This window comes from Acomys minous, assembly GCF_964271855.1.
Source record: "Acomys minous genome assembly, chromosome: 18".
Lineage (NCBI taxonomy): Eukaryota > Metazoa > Chordata > Mammalia > Rodentia > Muridae > Acomys > Acomys minous.
The window spans coordinates 7,959,641-7,983,398 of record NC_140501.1 but is presented as its reverse complement, the minus strand read 5'-3'; the positions used below and the strand labels follow the sequence as shown (position 1 = coordinate 7,983,398).

General features: G+C 37.2%; 2 protein-coding genes across 2 annotated transcripts in view; one reads left to right on the top strand and one right to left on the bottom strand.

The window, feature by feature from the left end:
- GPC5 (glypican 5) overlaps positions 1-23,758 on the top strand; it is a 1,329,555-nt gene that overhangs the window by 912,171 nt on the left and 393,626 nt on the right. The gene's annotated exons all lie outside the window — the stretch shown is intronic.
- LOC311589285 (polyadenylate-binding protein-interacting protein 2) lies at positions 20,826-21,426 on the bottom strand. The gene is made up of 2 exons (XM_084767594.1): positions 21,404-21,426; positions 20,826-21,370 (listed from the first exon to the last, which is right to left on the bottom strand). Exon 2 carries the CDS (start codon positions 21,347-21,349, stop codon positions 20,975-20,977), a length of 375 nt encoding a protein of 124 aa, XP_084623720.1. The 5' UTR covers positions 21,350-21,370; positions 21,404-21,426; the 3' UTR covers positions 20,826-20,974.

Below are 23,758 nucleotides of genomic sequence, written 5' to 3'. Positions count from 1 at the left end.
GATAGCCTGCTTCCCCTTCCTCTGTAGTGCTTTCTTGAGTTAGGTAAGCTCTTTCAGACCGTTTTATTTGTATCATGGATGACCCTGGGGTGAGCAGAAGAGTGCCTTCATTCTCTCAACCACAATTAAGACAATATATTGAAATGAAATCCCTCCTCAGAATCTATGTCCCAACTAGCTCTAGGACCAAAACCGAAGCTGCTTCTCTCTCAAATCCTCCTGATGGTTAGCCGAGACTGTTCATTTCACATTTCATATTTCATTATTACTGTGTCGGCTTTATTATATTGAATGGATGCAATGTTAATAGTGGTGGAGTAAAGATTTAATGGCTTGTCAAACTCCTTAAAGGAAATAAAAGCATGTAGTATCCCTAAGTACAAATAGAGTGTCATAAAACAACTCAAAGCCTGATATACAGTTGATCAATGATTAGTGGTCTTGTAATATTTATCTGCTTGGTATTTTTATTAAATTTATTTATTCACTTTGTATCCTGATGCAGACCTCTCCTTCCTCTCCTCCTGGTCTCACTGCCCTACGCTTTCCTTTGTTCCTCCCTCACCTTCTCCTCAGAAAAGGGAAACACGTCACATGCCAACCAACCTGGCACTTCAAGTTGTACCAGGCCTAAGTGCATCCTCTTTCACCAAGGAAAGCCAGACAAAGCATCCCACCCAAGGGGAAGTGATGGAAAAGCATGCAGCAGAGTTCATGTCAGAGGCAGCCCCTGCTCCACTTGCTAGGAGACCCACATGAAGACCAAGTTTAGTGGTTTTGGAGGGATTTCAGAGTCTGCAAATGAGTGGTCTTTGTTTCTTGTGTATCCTCTTGAGATCTTTTCTTTCTGTAGCTTTGTCCTGTCCAACTTGAATGCAATAGTTTTTGTTTTCATGTTATATTTTATTTTGTTATATTTTAATATTTTATCTCTTAGAAGCCACTTCTTTTCTATTGGAAGACAGACAAGGAGTGGATCTGGATGGAAAACGAGGTGGAAGGAACAGGAGGAGTTGAGGGGTTGTATTATATGAGAAAAATAATTCTTTTTCAATAAAAGGGGATCTTTATTCACAAGATATAGGGGAGTCTTGTTAATTTTTATAGGAAAGTCTCAAAATTTCTGCAGTGAAGAGTCTGTTCTGATATTAGCTTGGACTTCATAATTGAATTCCCCTATGACAGATAGTCTGACCCAGTTGTCCACCTTGAAAATCAGGTTTAAAAAGAAAATTCAGTTATTTAGAAGATGAAATATTTTCTAAACCACACCTTAGGAAAGCCTGATGAGAAATATTTCATGGCAAGAAAAATGAACTGGCTATCCAAAGCCAACGTGTCCTTTTTTGACATTCAATAAGTTTCTGGTATGCAGTGCTCCAATTTTCATCTTTAAACGTATTCATTCCAGAAATTCCAACTTTCACCAATTTTTGTAACTTGAATGATATATGCTGGTAACATTAATCCAGAAAAGCTAAGAGCAAGAACAGTTTTAGTGGTTAAAAAGATGAGTCGAGTGTGAATTGTGTTACACATAGTACAGTACTGGGCTGTGCATTTACTTTACAGTGAGTGTAGGCATCCTGCTAGTGCACTGATCACCCTTTGACCATAGATAGAGTCCTTCCATCTCACTGTAGACGCCACGTTTCCTTTTTCATTTCTCTTTGTAAATAGTTTTCTTATTTTGAGAACTTCATAAATGAGTATTGCCTCTATAATACTACCGCTCCCCTCCCTCCCTAGCTCCTTCCATGTCTCCCCTCTTAAGTTTCTGAGCTCTTCTCTAATTACTATTGTTACATGTGTGTACATGTTTATATGTATGTGTATGCACCCACACACATGCACATACCTTATGTTGTAGAAAACAGTTGGCTGTTAATGTTTCCTGTTAATCCATAGATTATTATGATGGTTATATTTAACCTGCTATCATATCACACATGACAGATACCTCATAGATTTTTAAATTTTAATTCACGATAATTAATTCAGATTACATTCTAATTGCTATCCCCTCACTTGTATCTTCCCATCCCCTCTCTATTCAGCCCTATTCCTCTCCTTAGACTCTGGCAGAAGGCACCTTCTCTACCACCACATGACCAGAGCCTATCATCTGGATAACCTGCTTTCCCCTTCCTCTGTGTGCCCACTGGGACTCCCCACCAAGGGGGGAGTGATTAAATTGCAGGTAGCTGAGTTCATTCAGAAGGAGTCTCTACTCCCCATACAACTGTGGAAACTGTGTTGTCCATTGCCAAATCAGAACAAGGAGGTCTAGGTTTACTGCAATTCTGGAAATGACCTAGATGTCCTTCAACCGTAGAATGGATAAAGAAGCTGTGGTACATATACACAATGGAATACTACTCAGCTATCAAAAACAAGGAAATATTGAAATTTGCAGGCAAATGGATGGAACTAGAAATGATCATCCTGAGTGAGGTAACCTAGGACCAGAATGACAATTATGATATATTCTCACTTATAAGTGGATATTAGCCCAACGTAGATGTCCTTTGAGAGACTTTCCCCAGCGGGGGAATCAGGACAGATGCTAGGTCCTACTGATGGACTCTGGGGTAGTGCAGATAGTGGTATAGGAGAATGAGGAGATGGAAGGACCCACAGAGTTCAGGAACCCCGCAAGGATACCATCAAGGACAGTGGATTTGAACCCAGGGGACACCTCATAGATTTACACTGGACTGTACAGAAACTAATCCCCTAAGCTACTTATTACTTCGCAGCCCCACATCCCATGCCATTTGGTTTTATTGTTTCTATCTAGGCTACTCCACATTGATCATATGTGCTCATGCTTTTCATCATGCTTCTCTCCACACCTCCTGGAAACTTGGAGATTTCTCATTCTTTCTTCTCCTCTCTTTTACTCCCTCCCTCCCTTCCTCTCTCTCCCTCCCTCCCTCCCTCCCCCTCCCTCCCTCTCTCTCTCTCTCTCTCTCTCTCTCTCTCTCTCTCTCTCTCTCTCTCTCTCTCTCCCCTTCCTGTGATCCATCTGTCCTCCTAGCCCATGAACCTTAGCTCTAGTTACCTTGCTTCTGCCTTTCCCAGCTGTGTAGGCAACTGTATTGAGTCAATCTGGGATAATTTTGGAGGGAAGATTACACAGCATCATTTTGGGTACATGATAGTATGCTTGTAAAAGACAGCAAGCTGACTTTGGGAAACAAAATAATTATTACCAGACAATGCTTTAGCAACCTTATTTTTAAATGTGTGCATATTTATACATATAAGCACACATGAACACATGTGTGTATAGTTTACAAAGTCCATTTAATGCTGTTTGTATGTGTGTGTGTGTGTGTGTGTGTGTCCAGGATTGATGACCTGGAATTGGACTGTCAATGTAGGCATTAGTCTTTGGAGGCATGTGATGCTCCGTCTCTCAGTAGCTGATCCTATATCATTTCATCTAGAGGTGGGGCCATGTAAAATTTCTGCAGTTTGTAACAGCATGTCAACCAGCGGTAAGATTATGTTGGTCTTGTTCAGGCATACATATTGTGTAGAATCCATGGGTGACTTTTTCCTAGGGGACACTATACGGTAGCGGATACGCTGGTCCTCTGGCTCTGACAATATTTTGCCATTTTCTTTGAGCTGTAGGAGTAGGTTTTGAATGCAATATGTATTAGCTTGGGTTGGATAACCCGATAGTCAATTACTCTCTGTATTTTACCCAGTTTTAGGTCTCCATAAGAGTGTCGATTTGTTGGGGGAAAAAAAAGCTTATTTGATGAGATGTGAGAGTTACAGTGACGTGTGGACATAGGAAGAAGTACTTAGAGGAAAATGACATTATAGTGCTTTACAGGGAAAAAGCAGTTATGTTCAACAGATGTTGAGGGCAGGGATTCACAAGAAAACATCAGTCCAAGCGAACTTGTGATCTGTATTGGACTGTCAGATCTATCACACTGTTAAATGGTGAATTAAATACTGCACTTCCTTTGTTCTTATTTCATGCTCAATCAACTTTTCTTATTATAATTTGTGTTCCCCTGTAGCTTCTTACATTGAAACAATATGATACGTAGAAGATACAAGGCTGTCACAGGGGTATTACATATCCAATTATCCTTTCATTTAAAATTAAATTATTAACATTCTGTATTATATTTCTCAGTTATAAATGAGTACAGCCTGAAATTTCTTAATAATTGGATAGTTTTTCAGATGCAGTGAATAACACCCTGGAATCTGGTAAGGTATTACAGCTTCTCAATATGAACCTGCTTGCACACATAAATTATACATATATAATTATATATGATTTTGCATATGTGTATGTGTTCTGTGTGTTCAGTTTAATATCAATTAGCAAAAAATATTTAGATCATTTCACAAAATTACCATCACAACTTTTCATTGATGAAAGTTTCAGGAATTCAGTAAACAAATTGAAAAGAACATAAGGTATATACAACTGGAGAACAAGAGATAAACTCAATATGTACATTAGGAACAAAGCTGTGACAGAGCTGCATTTGAATATGGGTTGTTTTGTAAATGATCCTTTTAGTACATCCTATTTGTTGCTAAATTTCTAAGTAACTTATCTCCACACACACTAATTGACACATTTTTGGCCAATCATTTTAGATGAAGTAAACATTTAATATTAAGGACACACATTCAAAATGTTAAATATGGTAAAAATCATTTTAAAGTATTTGTTAAGAAAGTCAGGATAATAGTACTCCAGAATCCATAATGAAAAATGTACATATATGCTAAACACATTTTAAAAATCAATGAAAATATAGCTAAAAGTATACATGCACAAAGAATAACAGTTCATCAACATAACAGAAAAAGATAACTCAAGAAAATATAGAAATTTATTTTAAAATATATTAAAGTATGTTTAATCCCATTAATATTCTAAGAATGTAGTAAAATATGTGTTAACTTAATCCACATATCTAGATATAAATAAAATCTATTAAAAACATATGGACACATGGATATGTAAGTCAAGTAAGTTTGAAGGAAAATTTAGCTCTACTTTGTTCAACAAATGTTCCCATCTGACATAGAATTTCTACTCTGGGAATCTGTCTATAGAAAAGACTACATGTAATCAGAAAAAAGTTTCATCGTGCATCATACTGTGAAGTGGAAAGCAACCAATATATCCCTAAGAATGTAATTTAATGAATAGTTGTACCTATAAACCAGACTTAAAAATGAACTCCACAGAAATATGAATACTATACTAGAACAATTTTTAATACACTGGGCCTCAAAGGAAGAATAAGAAAAGAAACCATTCAAAAATATACACATTATTATAGAAAAAAAAGTGTTTCTGTGCAGAGGTGCACAAGCATGATGCAGACACAAAGACACAAGGATCTGACTTAGATGATGGATGACAGACACCAAGTTGTGTGGAATGGTAATTGTTGTGGATACAAGTTGATGTATACATTGCCACTGATATAGAACACTCGTTCCACAGTTCACATCACCTAAATAGATCACAATGGTTATACTGGGCTATTTCCTATGCCATGACTTTTCATGTACATAATTCGAAGAAACAGAGATTGCCAGTCTACCCCAAATTAAGCATGGTCTCTGTCAACTGTGTGGTACAGACACTATCCACATTATTTTTCTCATTCATGTATATTTCTTTTGGGATAGATTTACAATATTCTATAAGACATTAATTAGTGCATGGTGTGAACTTATTCAAGTAACATATGGATAAGCAATTCTTGTGACATATTCAGAAAGTTTCAACTGTGGAGTAAGTTCTCTAGGTTAATAGCAATTTACGCATAAACATACACCTAGAAACTCCTATAGGAGATAATGTGGTATCTATTATTCAAGTTAGTTTGTGGGAAAATGGTAAACTAATGACTTCAGTAAGTCATCTACCTTATAGAAGCTGCTTATTGTGTAGGTCTGCTACATCTGAAACTCTGAGACTTCCTTTTTTGTTTGTTTGTTTTTTGTTTTTTGTTTTTTGAGACAGGGCTTCACTGTGTAATATCCTGGGCTGTCCTGGACTCACTTTATAGACCAGGCTGGCCTTGAACTCACAATGATCCAGCTGCCTCTGCCTCCAGAGCGCTGGGATTAAAGGCGTGCCCCACCACACCCAGCCAACTGAGACTTCATTAACATGCTCACTCAAGAAGGTAAAGATGCTCTAACTGCTAATGAATGTGGATGTCCCATTTAAATGTGCTTAAAACATAATGCAAACTGGCCTTTTCTTTAACCCAATAATCTCAAAGCCTTTTTCCAGTTCAAAGGAGAAACAAGTATTGAGTTTTCTAAGCTTCTTCAATGTAATAATAGAAACAAGAAAATATAATGAGTGAGAATTGTGGTGACACAAAGGGAATGCCAAGACATTGGAAAGAGTTGGTTGCAAATTATCTAAAAGCCATTTTAATTAACTTGAATTTTAAAGTGGATTAAATTGTTCTCCTCAAGCATCAACTGAAACAATAAATTTTAACTTCTAAGTTATGATTGTGCTAATAGTATTTCACGATATCTCACAGCAAAACTCAATTGTACAGTTGTCCTAAGAGTCACAGGGTTTTACTCAGCTCTCATTTTATTAATATATGCTACAGATCTGACAAACATAGTTTGCCTCATACATAGCAAAAGGCACTTGGGGCCAAGAAAATTTCCCAGTATTTCTCTAATCTTTTCTGCAACCAATTAATCTGTAATACAGTGTTCATTCCAAAAGTTTGAAGTTAATCTTATTAAGTAGAAGTTGAAAAGTTAACTACACACATTTATTTTAGTATATTTCTGAGAAATTAAATATACATATTATAAAAATATATTTTCCCTTCTATTATGAATGAAAATTGTAATTTACAATAAGTGGTATGTACTTTATGTTTGTAGAGAATGAATACAAACTTAACATGACACTTGATATTGTCCTAAGTAATCAAAGCAAGTAAAAAATAGTAAAGCCTATTAATTTTAGAGAGTTGGATAATGTTGGTTTTCATTTTGTGATGTTGTCATGAACACTTAGTTGTTTTGATTAAGCTTTTGATTTTGTAATATATTAAAATATAATTTGTATTAGCCTCACAATGTATATAAATTTTAAATATATTTTATTAATTTATTCATATTGCATCTCAATTGTTATCCCATCCTCTGTACCCTTCCATTCCTCCCTCCCTCCCATTTTCCTCTTACTCCCCTCCCCTATGACTGTGACTGAGGGGGACCTCCTCCCCCTGTATATGCTCATAGGGTAGCAAGTCTCTTCTTGGTTGCCTACTATCCTTCCTCTGAGTACCACCAGGCCTCCCCATCCAGGGGCCGTGGTCAAATATGGGGCACCAGAGTTCATGTGAAAGTCATACCCGACTCTCCACTCAACTGTGGAGAATGTCCTGTCCATTGGGTAGATCTGGATAGGGGTTCGAAGTTTACTACACATATTGTCCTTGGCTGGTGGCATAGTTTGAGCAGGACCCCTGGGCCCAGATCTGCTGGTCACAATTTTCTTTTGTAGGTTTCTAGGACCCACTGGATCCTTCTATTTCCCCATTCTCCCATGCTTTTCTCACCTAGAGTCCCAATAGGATGTCCTCCGCTCTTTCCTGGTTTCCTGGTAAGTTAAGACTTTCATGGGACATATCCCTTGGGCTAGTGTCCAGATATAAGTGAGTATACACCATTTGACTCTTTCTGCTTCTGGGTTAACTCACTCATTATGATCATTTCTAGTTCAATCCATTTGTCCACAAATTTCAGGAATTCCTTGTTTTTAATAGCTGAGTAGTGTTCCATAGTGTAAATGTTCCACAGTTTCTTTATCCATTCTTCTACTGATGGACACTTAGGCTGTTTCCAGGATCTGGCTATTATGAATAAGGCTGCTATAAACATAGTTGAGCATATGTCCTTGTTGTGTGCTGGAGCATCTTCTGGGTATATTCCAAGTAGTAGAATAACTGAGTCTTGAGGAAGCCCTATTCCCAGTTTTCTGAGATAGTGCCAGATAGATTTCCAAAGTGGCTGTACTAGTTTGCATTCCCACCAGTAATGAAGGAGTGTTCCTCTCTCTCCACATCCTTTCCGACATGTGGTGTCATTTGAATTTTTGATCTTAGACATTCTGATGGGTATAAGATGGAATCTCAGAGTTGTTTTGATTTGCATTTCCCTGATGACTAAGGAGGTTGAGCATTTCTTTAAGTGTTTCTCAGCCATTTGATATTCCTCTGTTGAGAATTCTCTGTTTAGTTCTGAGCCCCATTTCTCTATTGGGCTATTTGGTTTGGTGGTGTTTAATTTCTTGAGTTCTTTATATATTTTGGATATTAGATCTTTGTCAGATGTAGGGTTGGTGAAGATCTTTTCCTAGTCTGTAGGCTGTTGCTTTGTTCTGTTGACAGTGTCTTCTGCCTTACAGAAGCTTTTCAGCCTCATGAGGTCCCATTTATTAATTGTTGACCTTAAGACCTGGGCTGTTGGTGTTCTGTTCAGGAAGTTGTCTTCTGTGCTAATGTGTTCCAGGCTTTTCCCCACTTTTTGTTCTAACTGACTTAGTGTCTTTGGTTTTATGTTGAGGTCTTTGATACTTGGATTTGAGTTTTGTGCATGGTGACAAATATGGGTCCAATTGCATTAATAATTCTATGTGTGTAAAGTATATAGGCCATAAAAAGTGCTGCATGTTTATAAAATAATTATTTATTGGTGGATGCCAAAGGAAAGAAATGTATAATATAAATACATTAATATATATATATATATGTGCATATATATGTATGGCTTATACATTATCTTCATGTTTACATAAAATTACATACTCTTCTACATCCCCACCAATATTATCTTTAGGACATAGATATAGTGTGTCTTTACCTACAATGATGTGATTAAGTGTCTAATCATCCCAGAAAAGTTACCAATAACAAACTAAAGAGATAATTCCAAATAAATATAGCTTAATGAGCAGGTGAATGGATTGTGCTTACCAACATAAATTGGGTAAGGGCTTACTTCCAGGGCTTTGGGGACTCAGGGACAACTTCCTTAACAAATTGCCCACCACCGTTCATTAAGTTGTATCCATGGAAGTCCCAGGCTTATTGGAGAGACTCTTCTTCCTAGAAATTGTTGCTGCTTGGGAAAGATAGGAGAGGGGGTTTTGAACCTTTCAAGTTTCAGGAGCTTTTGAGCCCTGTAAGTTTTGTTTACCTGCTGAGACATACACATTTCATTTCCATTGAGTGCTGCGAGTCTCCTTCTTGCCTCCAGGAGAAAATTCCCAATTTAGAGAAAACAATTATATAACAGTAGTTCTTTTCTTATCATGACTTAAATTATCGTATTGCTTTGGAATCTTTAAGCTAAAATTCTTAGAAATCTTGAAATCACTGAGTGCAAAAAATCCTTTAAAATACACACTGGTTGCTGTTCAAAGCATTTGGAATATATCAATAAGTAAACAAGTAATAACTGTGCTTATGGAACTTCTATATTTTGATAGTATGAAGGCCAATGAAAAATAATAATGAAGTTAAGTAAATGAAAGAGAGTGTACAGTGGTAAAGTACTACCTGTGTCAGCAGGCCCTGACCTCTGTGTTTGTAAGAACTGTGAGTTATGCCTTTTCATACCTGTGGAGGACACAGTAACATGTGAAAACTAGGTAAACTTGAGATTTCTATCTTCATGAGTTATGCTCACGAGGTTAAGCATTGTTCAGAGCTGATTTTGTGCAGAATCACAAAGGGGTAGCAGTAGCATAGACTATGTGGTCCAAAAATGTTAAATGTTGTTTATTACCTGGTCCCTCACAGCAAGCTTGCCAACCTATGCCCTAATTCATTTAGTTATATTTTACATTTCTAACAAGATTTTATAGATATTAAGATTTTACAGAGAGATATGTTAATGTGTAGACATTAGACATTTTTTTTGACATATTACTTGCTAAAATCTTTCTCAAATTAAATCCAAACCACTGGAACTTTACCTAGCAAGAAATCTCATAAGAGCCAGCCAGGTCATCTAAGTGACTCTAGCAGTAGAGATGTCACTGTGAGACAAATGCAAAATTCAAACTGTGATACACATTAAACCAGTGATTATAGCAGTTCACCATGTGCTAAGTGGTATTTAGTCCCCATTTTCAAGTTAAGTTCTCAAAGTAATCTGGCAAAATGCAGATTTCTCTTCCCATTTTATAGACAAAGACCACTGAAATACTAGGAACTGGCATGACTTTTCCAAGGTCAAATCCATGCTTCTATAGCTGTGCCATAGTTATGTCATTTTGGTTCTATAGTGAATTTCTTCTGCCCTGGAGCTGATTCTACTTGTACATTATAAGGAGCATTAGTTTTATAACTTCTTAATACTGCTTCACAGTCGAGTGACATTGAAATTCAAGCAGTGTCAGCAATTTGCGTTGGAACAGTATAGATTACAATCTAACTCCAGAATAAAAGGACAAATCTAGATTATTTTCCTGGACAGACACTGTAAATTACAATGCTAATGATCTTAGTGTCCACTTTTATCATCAGAACAATGTGTACAGTCCATAAAACTCAAACTCTCATTACAGCTCTTAATGTTTACTTACTAAGTAATATTAGTTGCTTACTATTCATTTTTGGTGGACGGGTAATGGAAAGGATAGACATATATGATATTGTTAGGATTCATCAAGAGGACATATTAAATGCAAGGAGACTAGGACCAAGTGATATTTATCTTGGATGATTGTAGATATCCATACCCTTTGATACAGTTAAAAACAGCAAACTGAGTTAAATGGGCTTCATCCATTTAAAGGCTATAAACTAACCCTGCCATCAAAGACCATGCCTTTAAGAGGACAAAGAGAAGAAAGCTGAGTAGAAGCTTATCTTTTTAATTTTTAAATTTAATTAACATTTTTTCTGAGAATATTAACCATGATTACTGTATTTGGATCATTTCTACTTCTCCACCTTGCCCTACAACTACTCCCATGCTCCCCAAATGTTCTATCAATTTCATGACTTCTTTCAATATAATATTGCGCTCTCTCTCTCTCTCTCTCTCTCTCTCTCTCTCTCTCTCTCTCTCTCTCTCTCTCTCTCCCCTTCTCTCCCACTCTGTCCTTCTCCCTCCTGAGTCCATTCAGTGTTGTTCCATTATACATGTGCTGAGAGCTTCCTGGAATACCTAGCAGAGAGCATTTCCTTAGAGAAAACTGATTCTCCCTCTTTCAATGGCCACTGATTGTCTGTAGCTCCTCATCTGGGGCAAAGCATTGCAAAATATTTTCCATCCATGCTGGTATGTTTAGTGGAGTTCTCATTGTGGAGATATTTTTTAGGCAGACATCCTTTTTACACCATGTAATGCTGCCCTGTTATATGTATAAACATTTCTAGCAGTAGCTAGATCTGCTCTTAGAACCTTTCTTTTCCTTCATTCACAATGTGTTCCCTAGGATGAAAGGGTTTTGTAAGATGTGTCGGTTGGGCCTGGAGTGGCCACGTCCATTTGGCCATGTATTTTCTACATTCTGACCGGTTGTGGATTTCTATAACACTTTCATCTGTTGCAAAACAGATTCTTCTATGATGATCTGCGAAAGCTACTCTTCTGTGTTGATATAAAAATTACACTTAGAAATTATATTGGTTCTGTAGAATGGCATTTTCCCCAAACATTCCATATCTTGTTTCATATCTATTTGCTTATCCATGTTCATTTCTGCTCTTTTCACAATAACCAGGAATTGGAATCAACTTGATATCTATCATGGATGAATGGATAATGAAAGTGTTCATATATACATTGGAATATTACTCACGAATAAAGAAAAATGAAATTATAAAATTCAAAGGTAAATGGATAGATCCGAAAATAATTATTCTGAATAGACAACCCAGATTCCAGCTTTGAATGTTTAGACTAGAGCTTAAAATGTTTAAAACAAGAGAATCAGAAGGAACATACCAGAATATATTTAGAGGCTATTCAGTAGGGAGGAAGTTATTGTAATTTTAGTAAAATTTAATTATATCCTATATTACACGTGACAGTATAAACATATTAATAATAGATGTTCTTCATCAAAGAACATAGGAGAGATACACAGCATGTTTTATGTTCAGCATTGATGTCAGTGGAAGAAGGGATAATTTAGGGTGTGAGAAGATTGAATAAGAGGCATATTGGAAGAAGGTCAAATGATTACATTTGTAGCATTTGGAATTAAGACAGAGCAAGGAATAGAGAGGAAGCTGTATTTGGTAGTGAAAATGGGCTTGAGGAACAGTTAGTGAAACTGAATCAGCAAGGGTCTCAAGAAAAGGCAATGGACACATGATAGAATTCCAAAGCTGATGTTGTGGCAGTGGGATATTCACATACAAGAGAGTTGACATATATTCTATTCATCATCTACATCATAGATATAATTATAGCATCAAAAACTTACTCAACTCAACAAAAGATTTTAGGGCTTAGTATACATAATTTTGAATGAAGAAATATCATTACATGTGACATCAAAAGTATAAGAAACAAATGAAAAATAAATTATACTTCATCATAATTTTATAAGTTTCTGTCAAAGGATAAGATATGAAAAAAGGCTCATCACATGGATGAGAATATTTGCAATGCATATGTTTCAGAAGATGCTTTATGTTTTTTTTCTGTCATCTGTCTGCTCATTCAATTCATTAAAAAAAAAAAAGACAATCCAAGTTTAACATAAGCAAACTGTTTACCAGACATTCCTTTTCAAGGGATACTCAAATAGGTAGTAGAGAAATAAGATGTTCAACATAATTTTCCTTGTATGTAGTCATTACATAAATGTTTATAAGATCAACATTAGAATATGCCACTTCACATAGAGTAAAATGTTTGTGATCAGAAAGACAGATACTTAGAGATATGTGATAAATAGAGCTTCCACACCTCTCTAGTGGCCATGTAAAATGATAAGCAACTTTCAGAAACAGCCTGGAAGTTTCTTCAAAAGTTGTATATATTTTATATTGCCTAGTATGTCTATGCATAGATGAATGAATGAAACAATGAAAGAAAATGGTATATACCCTACAAAGTTTGCATAGCAACATCACAACAGTGATATTCACCACGGCTGACAGGTGGAAAGACCTCAAATGCCTATAAACTGATGAGTGAGTGAGTAAAATACTGACACAATAGAATATTATCCAGAGGGGAAATAGTTAAAAGTCATTATTTGCCTAAACATGTACAGTGGAAAAACTATGCTATGAAACGCATATTGGAAACTCAAAAAAAAATTAAAATGCTTTTGATTTCATTTTTAATTGCATTTATTTGTTTAAAATGTATGGCAATATGAATGTCATTTTCTTATATGTCTGACGAATGCCCACTGAGGAGAAAAGAGGGCTATAGCCAGAATTACAGACAGCTCTTCTCTTCTGGGACTTGAACTCAGCTTCTCTGGAAGAGCAGCCAGTGTTCTAACTACTTAACAACCTCTTCAGCAATACATGGATCCATTTTTATGAGTTTCCTGAACAGGCCAATCTACAGAGAAAAAAATAGATAGATGAATGACTTCCAAGGCCTAGGAGACAGAGAACAGAGGCAAAGGAAATATGTGTGCCATATGGATGTAGAGGGTGATAAAATCTTTCAAAATGCATTATGATGATGGCTCCTCAAATTCATGTATGCACTAGATACCATAGTATACTTTAAAGAACAAATTTCTGTCCTAATGAACTGTTACATTAAAAAAAGTAAGAAACCAGATTGTATATGCTGAGCACAAAAATGGAGAACAAGATGACTGAGGTGTTGGCAGCCTAGAAAGAAGCAGTTTAGGAAAAAGTAAAAAAACACTTTGAAGGGTCTATATGGAAAGTGAGGGAAGGAGCATTAATAGATATATGACCCATAAGGGACAAAGGATTATTAGTTTTGAATTCATTAACCTATTTCCATTCCTCAGTGTAAATAAACTTAAGATGAAGTTTATAACATACAGTCTTTATAGTTTTGTTTTAAGACATTATTCTTGGGTTTAAGACATTGTCCCAATCTGCATGAATGCTGTTAATTGTACCTCAAGATAAGTCTCTCAGTAATTGTTTTGTGCTCAAGGAAAGGAGGCAGATAAGCTTAGGCTTATATCCCTTTGCTTCATGTTTTTCTTTGTGATTCTAGCAGTAAGAAAAACAAATTTCCAAAAATATTTACAGAAACAGGTAGAAAGATATAGCGGAGAGAACATATGACATATAAGACTGTCCTGGAAAAAAAAAAAGAAAATGAAAATATATAAGATTGTTGTTTGGAAAATACTTTCCACTCTTCCAACCTTTTCTTAGAGCCTAGCCACTGTCCTGAACAGTAAACACTGTCAGCCTGGTATAAATAGTGGGTAAACAACTTCTTCTCACATTGCTTATAAGACATGCACAGCAAAGGGCAAGAACTGCAAACCAAATAAAATGAACTGTCAATTTCACTCAGGGAAGCACTTAAGACTAGTTATGCATAGAAGCTGCAGCAACTCATTTACTCATAAAAATCAATAAGCCTGCCACCTAGGTCATCAGCAAAGCCCTCTCCACTGCAGGAAAGTGATTCCCGGCTTTCATAAAAGCGACACACACGAGCCACATCCTTCATTAAGCTTCAGCAAGACCAAGCAGTGTTTTTTTTTTTTCAACTGAGAAACAGGTAAGGATTGTTACCGTTTATTCTGTCTATAACAAACGACTCCCCACCATTTATAACAACCATGCTCTCTTCATTGGAGCATCCTTGCTGGGATATTTGGTACACTGGCTCTCAGTGTTTCTGCTGTCTTAAGCTAGTTAAAAGGACCAATACTAAATACTAGTAAATGTCATCTCTGAGCTTCACTTTCCTCAATGAAAAATAAATTTGAGGGCTGGAGAGATGGCTTAAAGGTTAAGAGCACCGTCTGCCCTTGCGAAGGTCCCGAGTTCAATTCCCAGCAACCACATGGTGGCTTACAACCACCTGTAATGCGATCTGGCGCCTTCTTGTGGTGAGCAGGCACACATGTGGGCAGAGTACTGTGTAAATAATAAATAAATCTTAAAAAACAAAAAGAAAAATAAATTTGATACTGTGAAACTCACACATCCGACTCTAAACTTCAGAAAGTGTACATGAACTTTTTTTGCCCACGTTCACACACACACACACACACACACACACACACACACACACACAGAAAGAGAGATTATCATAGCATTAGAAAGTGATTGATAATGGTTTCTGTACCAGTATACCATTTCTTCTTCAGCCACTGTCAGGGTTTAACATTTGTCCCTATTACATCCAGAACAAAGGGGAGAGTTGAGGGTATGGCTCATATGCAGAGTGCTTTGCTAGCATGTGTGAGGTCCTGGACTTGATTTCCATAACTGTCATATGAAAGGAAGAGGAAGACTCTAAAGGGAAAGCCAAAGGACTGCGTTTACTCAAATAAGGGCACTGGACTTTCACCTCCTTCTGCCTTTCTCCATCTGCTTGTGTTTGATCTGGAAGCATTTCTTCTCAAAGAACATAGCTTTTTCTGAAGACTGTTAGACATAGATCTTCTCTTCAGAGATTAGCCAGGTAGGCTGAAGTCCTGTATATGAGCTGCTGCTAACAACATTTTCCCCTTCCTTTCTTTTCTTTTCCTTCTTTCTTTCTTTCTTCCATTCTTTCTTTCTTTCTTTTTTCTTTTTGTGGTTCTTCCTCTCTACCCTCCCTTCATCCACATCTTTTCCATCCAGGCACAATCTGTGCTGAGTTTATCCTTATCCTTCAGAGCTATTGAAGATTACTTCTATTGCTGTTCTTCCTCTCATCCTAGGCAAGGTCTCAGCATCAAGTTTCTATTGACTGACTGTTTATCTACAGGAATGGTCTATGTGGTTGTCTGTGAAAACTTCACTTTCTATCAAAAATATAATTTACTAATTTTTAAGCCAAGATATTTTCAATAACTTGTGTAAACTTAAATAGAACTACATTAATTACACTTCCAAAGGAAAATATTAAAATCCTTTTCTGTTGAAAATTTTCCACTTACAAATTAAGACTGGTTTTTATTTTTATTTTCTATTTCTGTATAGTTCTGTAATAACTATACAGAAATGCAATAGAACCAGCTAATTGATGCCTTGAAATTTTGGGGGCCTTTCCTGTAAATCACACTTCCTATGGGATGGAATTATAATAAATTTTCCTTAATATAATATATATTATATATTATAAATAATATAATAAATTTTCCAAGTCCTATAATGTATCTCTTGCTGTAGAGCATAGTTTATGCCTGTTGGTGTTAAAGACTTGATCTCAAACTATTCAAATGCACATTTCATACTAGTTCAGCTTTGGGATCCACTTCTTGGAGTGTAGAAAATATTCCAACTCCTTTACTCTCTGTATCTACCTCACTAGCTCCCAGCTGCATCTGTGCTATGGGGTACTCAGAGGAAGGAGGAACAGTCACACTGGGAGCTATTGGGGGCAAGGCTGGGGGCTTTCTTTCCCATGCCAAGATGTGAAAATGCTTCAACCCAGGTGAAGAACGATCCCACTATCCTGTAGCTTCATGCTGAGTACAAAATATTAAATGGGAAACTACAGGAACAAAAAGAAATCATAAGGTTCAAATTGTGTTTTGTTCTGAGTACAACGATGACATAGCACACTGTCACACTCTGTCCTGTCTGGACTGTGGGTCAGCACTTGCCTGCTAGTCACTTAGGGATTGCTCAGGGTATCAACTTATTTTGTGTAATCGTGTTTTAGGTATGCTTGAGTTCATGTAATCCTGATTCAGCCTAATAAACGCCTCCCAGTGCAAGAGTCATAACACATAAGAGTAAAGGAGCATACATTTAAAAGGCTGATTAACACTGCTACCATGTAGGAATGCTGCAGAATACAACAACAACAACAACAACAACAACAACAACTACACACACACACACATACACACACACACACACACACACACACACACACACAGCGAAAGAACCATATGGATAGGGTCAGGTACTGCCAAGGTTCCTCTGAATTTCTGCAAACATGTCACCTAGACAGGGGGCCACTGCTCAGAGTGGCTGCATAGTTTGCCATGAATGTAGAAATACCTGTATTTTTTTAGCCTGCCCTAAAACACACCATAGAACGTTCTCAAAATTTGGTATCTGGGCATTCATTCATCACTTGTTTTTCAATTCGCCAAACCATTCGAGTAAACCACAAAATTAAGGAAGGTGTCTTTGTTTGCCTCAGCAAACATTCTGGAGAATCTGAGATAAAGAGATTGGATCTTACTCCTCCCAAGTAAATTTCACCACAATATTTAGGCCCGGCTTTCACATAGGCATCAAAATATCCTACCTTTAAAAGTGTGTATAACTGAAGAAGAGCTCTAGGCTCTTATAATACAGCCCTTGAAACACCTAAGAATATATCTAACGTGTATCTTTCTTTCTTAATGGCACATAGAATCCAAACAAGGCCTGCATATCTGAAAAAGAAGCTCTCAGAATCTTGCAGAACCTTCTATGAATTTCTGTGGCTCAGCATGATTCCAGGCCACAGCAAAATAATAATTCTAAATGTCTTCCCTTCAGGGGAGAGAAGACCAATTTTAGTATGTTTCTCTTCCCAATATGCACTTCCTTTATGCTAAACAAAGTTGTGCTGTACTCACGGTTACCATCTCATATACAGCCTCTCAGTGTAAAGCATGAGAAAGGAGACAGATGCAATGGCTTGTGGTGGATATTAGCTTATAGCTAGATTGCTGTTTGCCTGTTTGTTATTTTTCTCTCATATCTTATATCCCAACTACATTTGTGCTCCTCCACTCCACCCTGCTCCAGTCCATCTTCCACAGAGCTCTTCCCCCAACTTTTCCTTCAAAAATAACAGCACACCTCCCTGTGATATCAACAGTAGTGATGTCTTTACCTGGTTCTAACATTAGAGTAATGCTGGCTTTGTGGAAGGAGTTTGGAAGTGCTCCCATTGTTTCTAATTTTAAAAACATATTTAAGAAGTATTAGATGCAGGTACATACTATAAATACACTTTATTGTATTAAGGCACAACTAGTGTTAGGGTCTTGCTAACATCAATGAATTCCAGTGTTTGAGTTTATTTTCTCTTAATTTATTTTCCCTTCAAATAACATTTTTGTCTTTCTTCATTTTTCTGCTAATAATTAAATGAGCATGATAACCCTGACACAATGATGCAGTATATTAATCTGTGAATTTTGTTAAGCAATTGAAATAAATGCAATCTCTAACTGTTATTGTTGTTTGGAGAATGAAGATGTCTGCAGCAAAGCAGAAAGAAAGAACTGCAGAATTACAGTAAATTCAGCCTGATGTTGCTATTAGCCTAAATGCCTTAGCTAAATGCTACCAACTGAGATCATTAACTGAGCTTCCATAGCAATTTTGTTAATGGTACATAGCAACTTCCCTTTTAAAATACCCATTTCCCATTTCTGTAGCCTAAGAAACATCATCTGTAATAAAATGACATGTTTCCTTGCATGGCTAGAGAGGAGTTAATGTTATGTACTGAGAATCTGTCACTGGCTACTATAAATCTGCCCAGACAAGATGCATTCAATATACCCTGCCTTAGAATAAGTATCACAATAGAATGTTTAGAATATTGAGGGGGTCCTTGCTTGTGATACAGTGGAAAACATTAAATTGATATCTATATGCTATTTCTGTTTATTGATTTCTGCTCTATTGCCAGACTGTCTTGGACCCACCAGCTTCCGAATGTAACAGAGACATTTTAGTATTTATTATGGCCTAGATCTTAACTGGCTACCTCCCAACTAGCTTGTATAACTTAATTAACCCATTTATTCTAGCCACATTTGCCACATGGCCCATCACCTCTCCTCAGTCCTGATAAGTCCTGCTGCCACTGTGTCTGGCTGGTGAATATCAGATGCTTGATTTTTTTTCCCCAGAGTTACTATGTCTGCTTGGAAATCCTGCCTTTCCTATCCTGACTAGGTATAGGCTGTCAGCTCTTTGTTAAATCAACAGGTAAAGGAAGTGTGTTTACAAAATACTGAGACAGGTGATATTTCCTAAAAATAATAATACCAAAGTCATGATAGTACTGTATTACCCAAATACTGTTCTTCATTTCAAGTACTATATAGTGTTTTTCTTTTAGTCATGCATCAGCAAAAACTACAAAAGTTCCATCAGAAAGATTTCATTTGCAACAGAATGGGAAACCCAAGAAAACCAACAACTTACAGTTACAGCCTCGCAGCAGAAAACTGTCTATCCAAAGGTGAACATAGGAAGTCAGATTTCGGAGCCTGTGTTCTTCATTCTTCTTCTGATGGAGTCTCGGTAAGGGTCCTTTGTTGTAGGGTTTTCTTCTGATAACCAACTACAGCCACTTAAAATAAGACTATATTTTTAATTTTTTTTTAAAAAGCTAGCTTTAGACTCTGGTTTCCTGCAGAGCCATTCCCAAGCTGTGGGAAGGATTGTAAGCTTTGTCACAGGTGAAAGCAGTCTTGGCAGGCTTTGCCCTTGGACACACCACGGATACTCCCTGAGATTAACCTTGAGATAAACTGAGTGGAGCCATCCTGGGCCTGGAATTCAGGAAGCGGAGCTGGGGACTCCACCTGGACTATTGTGTTTCTAATCAACCCTCAATGGGAGAGGGAAACCACTCCTTGCACGTGACAGACAGGACAACAGGGTCAGACCAGGCTTGAGCGCACATGGATCAACAAGAGGATCAGCCAGGCCAGAGTACAGGCCACAGACGCGTAGGGACCTGTCCCATAAAATGGATACCAAAAGGTTCACTCTTGTTTTCATTTAACCTTTTGACCCTCTTGTGTAAGCTAGTTGGGTTGTATAACAAAGTTTAATTGTTGAAAAACAGAGCCAACACCAAGCTTTCCTAAGTCTTTCTGAACTGCCACTGACTGATTCAACTCAGCTTAGCTGGCCCAAACTCCTCTCTAAGTTAACTGGCTGAAATTGAGTTTCTTGGCTTCTGACTGACTTGCTCAGCCTGGCATCAAGCTACTTCTGGCAAAATGTTTTAATCATCTTGCTCATTTTCATTCTCTGGCTCACTCTGTCCTCACGTGTGTCTAGCATGTTCTCTCTGCAACCTGTCTCTGTACAACTGGCCCAGTAGAAAACTCTCAGTAAAAACTCTCTCTCCCTGCACTGCTCTTAAGTAGCCTCTCTCTCTCTCCTGTCCTGTTCTTGTGAGAGTTGGGCAGATGCTATCTCTGACTCATTCTGTCAAATCTTTCTCTGATTTGTCACTTTGTTGGCCCATCAGTTAGATATCATTTTCAAGCATGCCTGCTTCCTTCTATATACTAACCTGACCTTCATTGTTTGGGATTAGCAGTGTCTATGAGCATGTCTGTACTCCAGCCAGATCATACTGTAATACAGAACATGCCTGCATTCCAGCTGGATCACATAGGCCTAGGAGGTCCTCAGATGGGAGGCCTTGCCAGAGCAGACATGTTGCTGGATTAAACTCATCTACGAGTTCCCTAAGACAACACAATTCCCCCTCATTGTTTCAAATTAAACCTCCACTGCTTTTCATTCCATTCTCAATGATCGTTTTCTTCATTTCCAATTGTTCTGCTCTAACAGAAGTAGTTTTATTTTGTGGTTTTATTTTATTTTATTTTATTTATTTATTTATTTATTTTTTTACTTAGTAACAGTCTCAGCACTTTATTAAGCATGCAAGACTAACAACAACTTTGGCAATACATAAGTGTAACACAGTGACGAGAGCTTTTACAATGAAGTCTTCTAATACTGCCTTCACAGTGTGGAAATTGTGCTACATCCACCAAAAGAGGGCCCGGCTACTCAACATGTTAGTACTTCACCCCAGGAACAAACTCCTTTGCATTTGGATTCAGATTGCTCTTGACCACAAGATCTTCCAGAGAAGAGCCATCGCTGATAACAAGGTCATTAAACTGGTCTTGGATTTGGTCCATAGTTTGTGGGAGATCTCGAGCTGGGATAAACCATTCGTGTTCTTCTTCTTCTTCCAGCATTTCTTGGAAACATCGTTCAATAAATTCTTCTTCCCACAACTCCTCTTCTATTTGTCTGTTGAATTCCTCTTCGTTTTCCATCCACATGTACTCTGCAAATGGATTATCATCTTCGTGAGAATGACCGTTAATAATCACATCTTCATTGATGATGCTTGGGCTAGTACTGCTGCGACTTGGATCTTTCATGGTTGGTGTTTGGTGTCGTTTCTAACAACGTTCCGTCTGAGGGGACCACCTCACCCAGTGCACGGCAGCGGGACGGCAGCCAACGAATCTTGTCGGCCTCCGCGGATCTCCACAGGCAGCACCGCTCCCCCGCTCGACGTGTGCTTCGCCCGCCGCCTCCCTTCTCCAGTCAAAACACTTGTGGTTTTATTTTATCTTCATTAAAAAATAAAGATGATTTGTTGTTGATAACTAGTTGATGTGCCTTTCCCTGAGGAAGACTATTCCTTTTGCTCTCAGTATTCTTTATTTATCTGTAGTTCTTTCCCTAATAATAAGGCTTACTGAGCTTTTCTATTTCCATGTAGTATCTATTGGTGTCATCATTTTTAAGGTAATGTTTTATGTAGCCATGTTGGTGAGACTTCATATGTGTAGGCTACATTATTTCTAGGGAACACAATCTTACAGCAAACTCCCCATTCCTCTGGCTCTTACAATATTCCAAAAATTAGTAATATATAAAAAGGTTTTGCTAATATGATTAGCATGCATATTTGCATTCAAGTTGTTTTGATGGTTATCCCAGTCCATATTACACTGTACAAAAGTTACATTCTTTTACTTACTAACTTGGTCTTTTTTTTTTTTCAATACAACACAAAACACAAAAGATCTCTGAGTTTACAGATCTGAAAGGCTTTTCTTTGACACCAAGATTCATTACTGAAGTCTCACTTCTTCCAAAAGTTTGTTCAACTTATTTTAAAAGAAGCCTCATTCCTTCTGTCTCAAGAGTGCATGCTTGAAGGCCATCGCTGTGAATATGGGTGTACAGAGGTCTCCCTGCATTATGGCCTGATGTCATCTTCTATCTCATTCTTTCCTGACATATGACCAAATTGGAACCTGATCTTTGAGATTTTACAAAAAGTTTGGCCATTTCCTCTACCAGAATGACCTCTGCTGTGCAGCTTTATCTGTAAGTTTCAATAAACTCCCAGTGTTCCCTATAATTTTATATTCTCACACAGGAATGACAATTTTCTCAGATTCTATCTTAGTTACATTTACTCAAAACCTAAGCAAAATGTTACTATATAATTTTAATTTTTAATGAAAAATTTTGTCTATTTTAAAACAAAATGCATAATTATAGCGCTCATTAAAAATAAAAAATGAGCTGGGTGTGTTGATGGACACCTTTATTCCCAGCACTTAGAGACAAAGTAGGTGAATCTCTGAATTCCAGGTCAGTCTGGTCTACTTAGCAAATTTCCAGCCATCCAGTCTACATGGTAAAATTAAGTAACTAAGTAAGCAAGCAAGCAAGTAAAAACAAAAAGTAGCTTTCTCCTTTATTTTTTGTTTGCTTTTTTCTGGATTGTTCTTCAAATTTGCTTATATATTATATATATTAACTTTATTAATATATATATTAACATTACTCAGTGTATTTCATTTCATCATCCCGCCCCAATCTTTGGTGACATCTAATATTGTATATAAGCAACAAATCAAATACACACAAAATCAGAAAATCAGACTATTAAAGTGGATTATAGGCCTGCGGTGAGTGGGAATAGAATAAAAACGAATACTGTCATTTATAATTACTTACAATGCAATTGAATTATCCATATCCTGAATAAAACAAGAGAGAGGAGAAGGTTGAATCATGCAAAAACTGAGCCACAGATCACCACAATGAACTTCAATGGGAGATCGGCATCTACCCTTTGACTGTTACCTGGACGCTCAGTTCCTGCCTGCCTGCCACAGTGATGGCATCTCACTGTGTGGTTCATGGGTATCTGTAAACCACGCAGTGTGCCTATGGAGCCACAATTAGTCCCAGCATTGAAGAAGATGCTGGTTGGGTGGGAGATATTGAAACAACATTTTTTCTAAAAATAACCTAAGAGGGAGCATTTTAAGGATATATTTGCCTGTATATTACTGTGTATGTGCTATCTTTACAACGTATGTTCCACGGAGTTTGACTCCAGAATGTGTTGTAGGTGACTGGTAGATGACATATGAGATAACTATCCCATCCTAGAAAATGATGCATGATTCACTATATGGTGCTTATTTTCTAATAAAAGTATACAGTCTCCCAGGGGGGAAATACTTGCTGGAACTTGACTGTTTTATAATTTTTTGAATGGATCTACCTTATGGGAACAGTGAGTGAGAGACTGAGAAAGTGGCTAGACAGGATTTTGAGTGAAAACATATCAGGTTACTGTATTGCCTTTGATAATAAATTAGGTAAAATGTTGAAAAGCAGAGGTAAATCTGTACCTGTAAGTCCCGTGATGCCTTGGGAAACATTCTTCAAAGAAGTAATTTCAGGAATTCACCACAAATTTTATAAGTAATATACTGAATCAAGTCACCTTGTGAGATTAATCGTCAAAATCAATT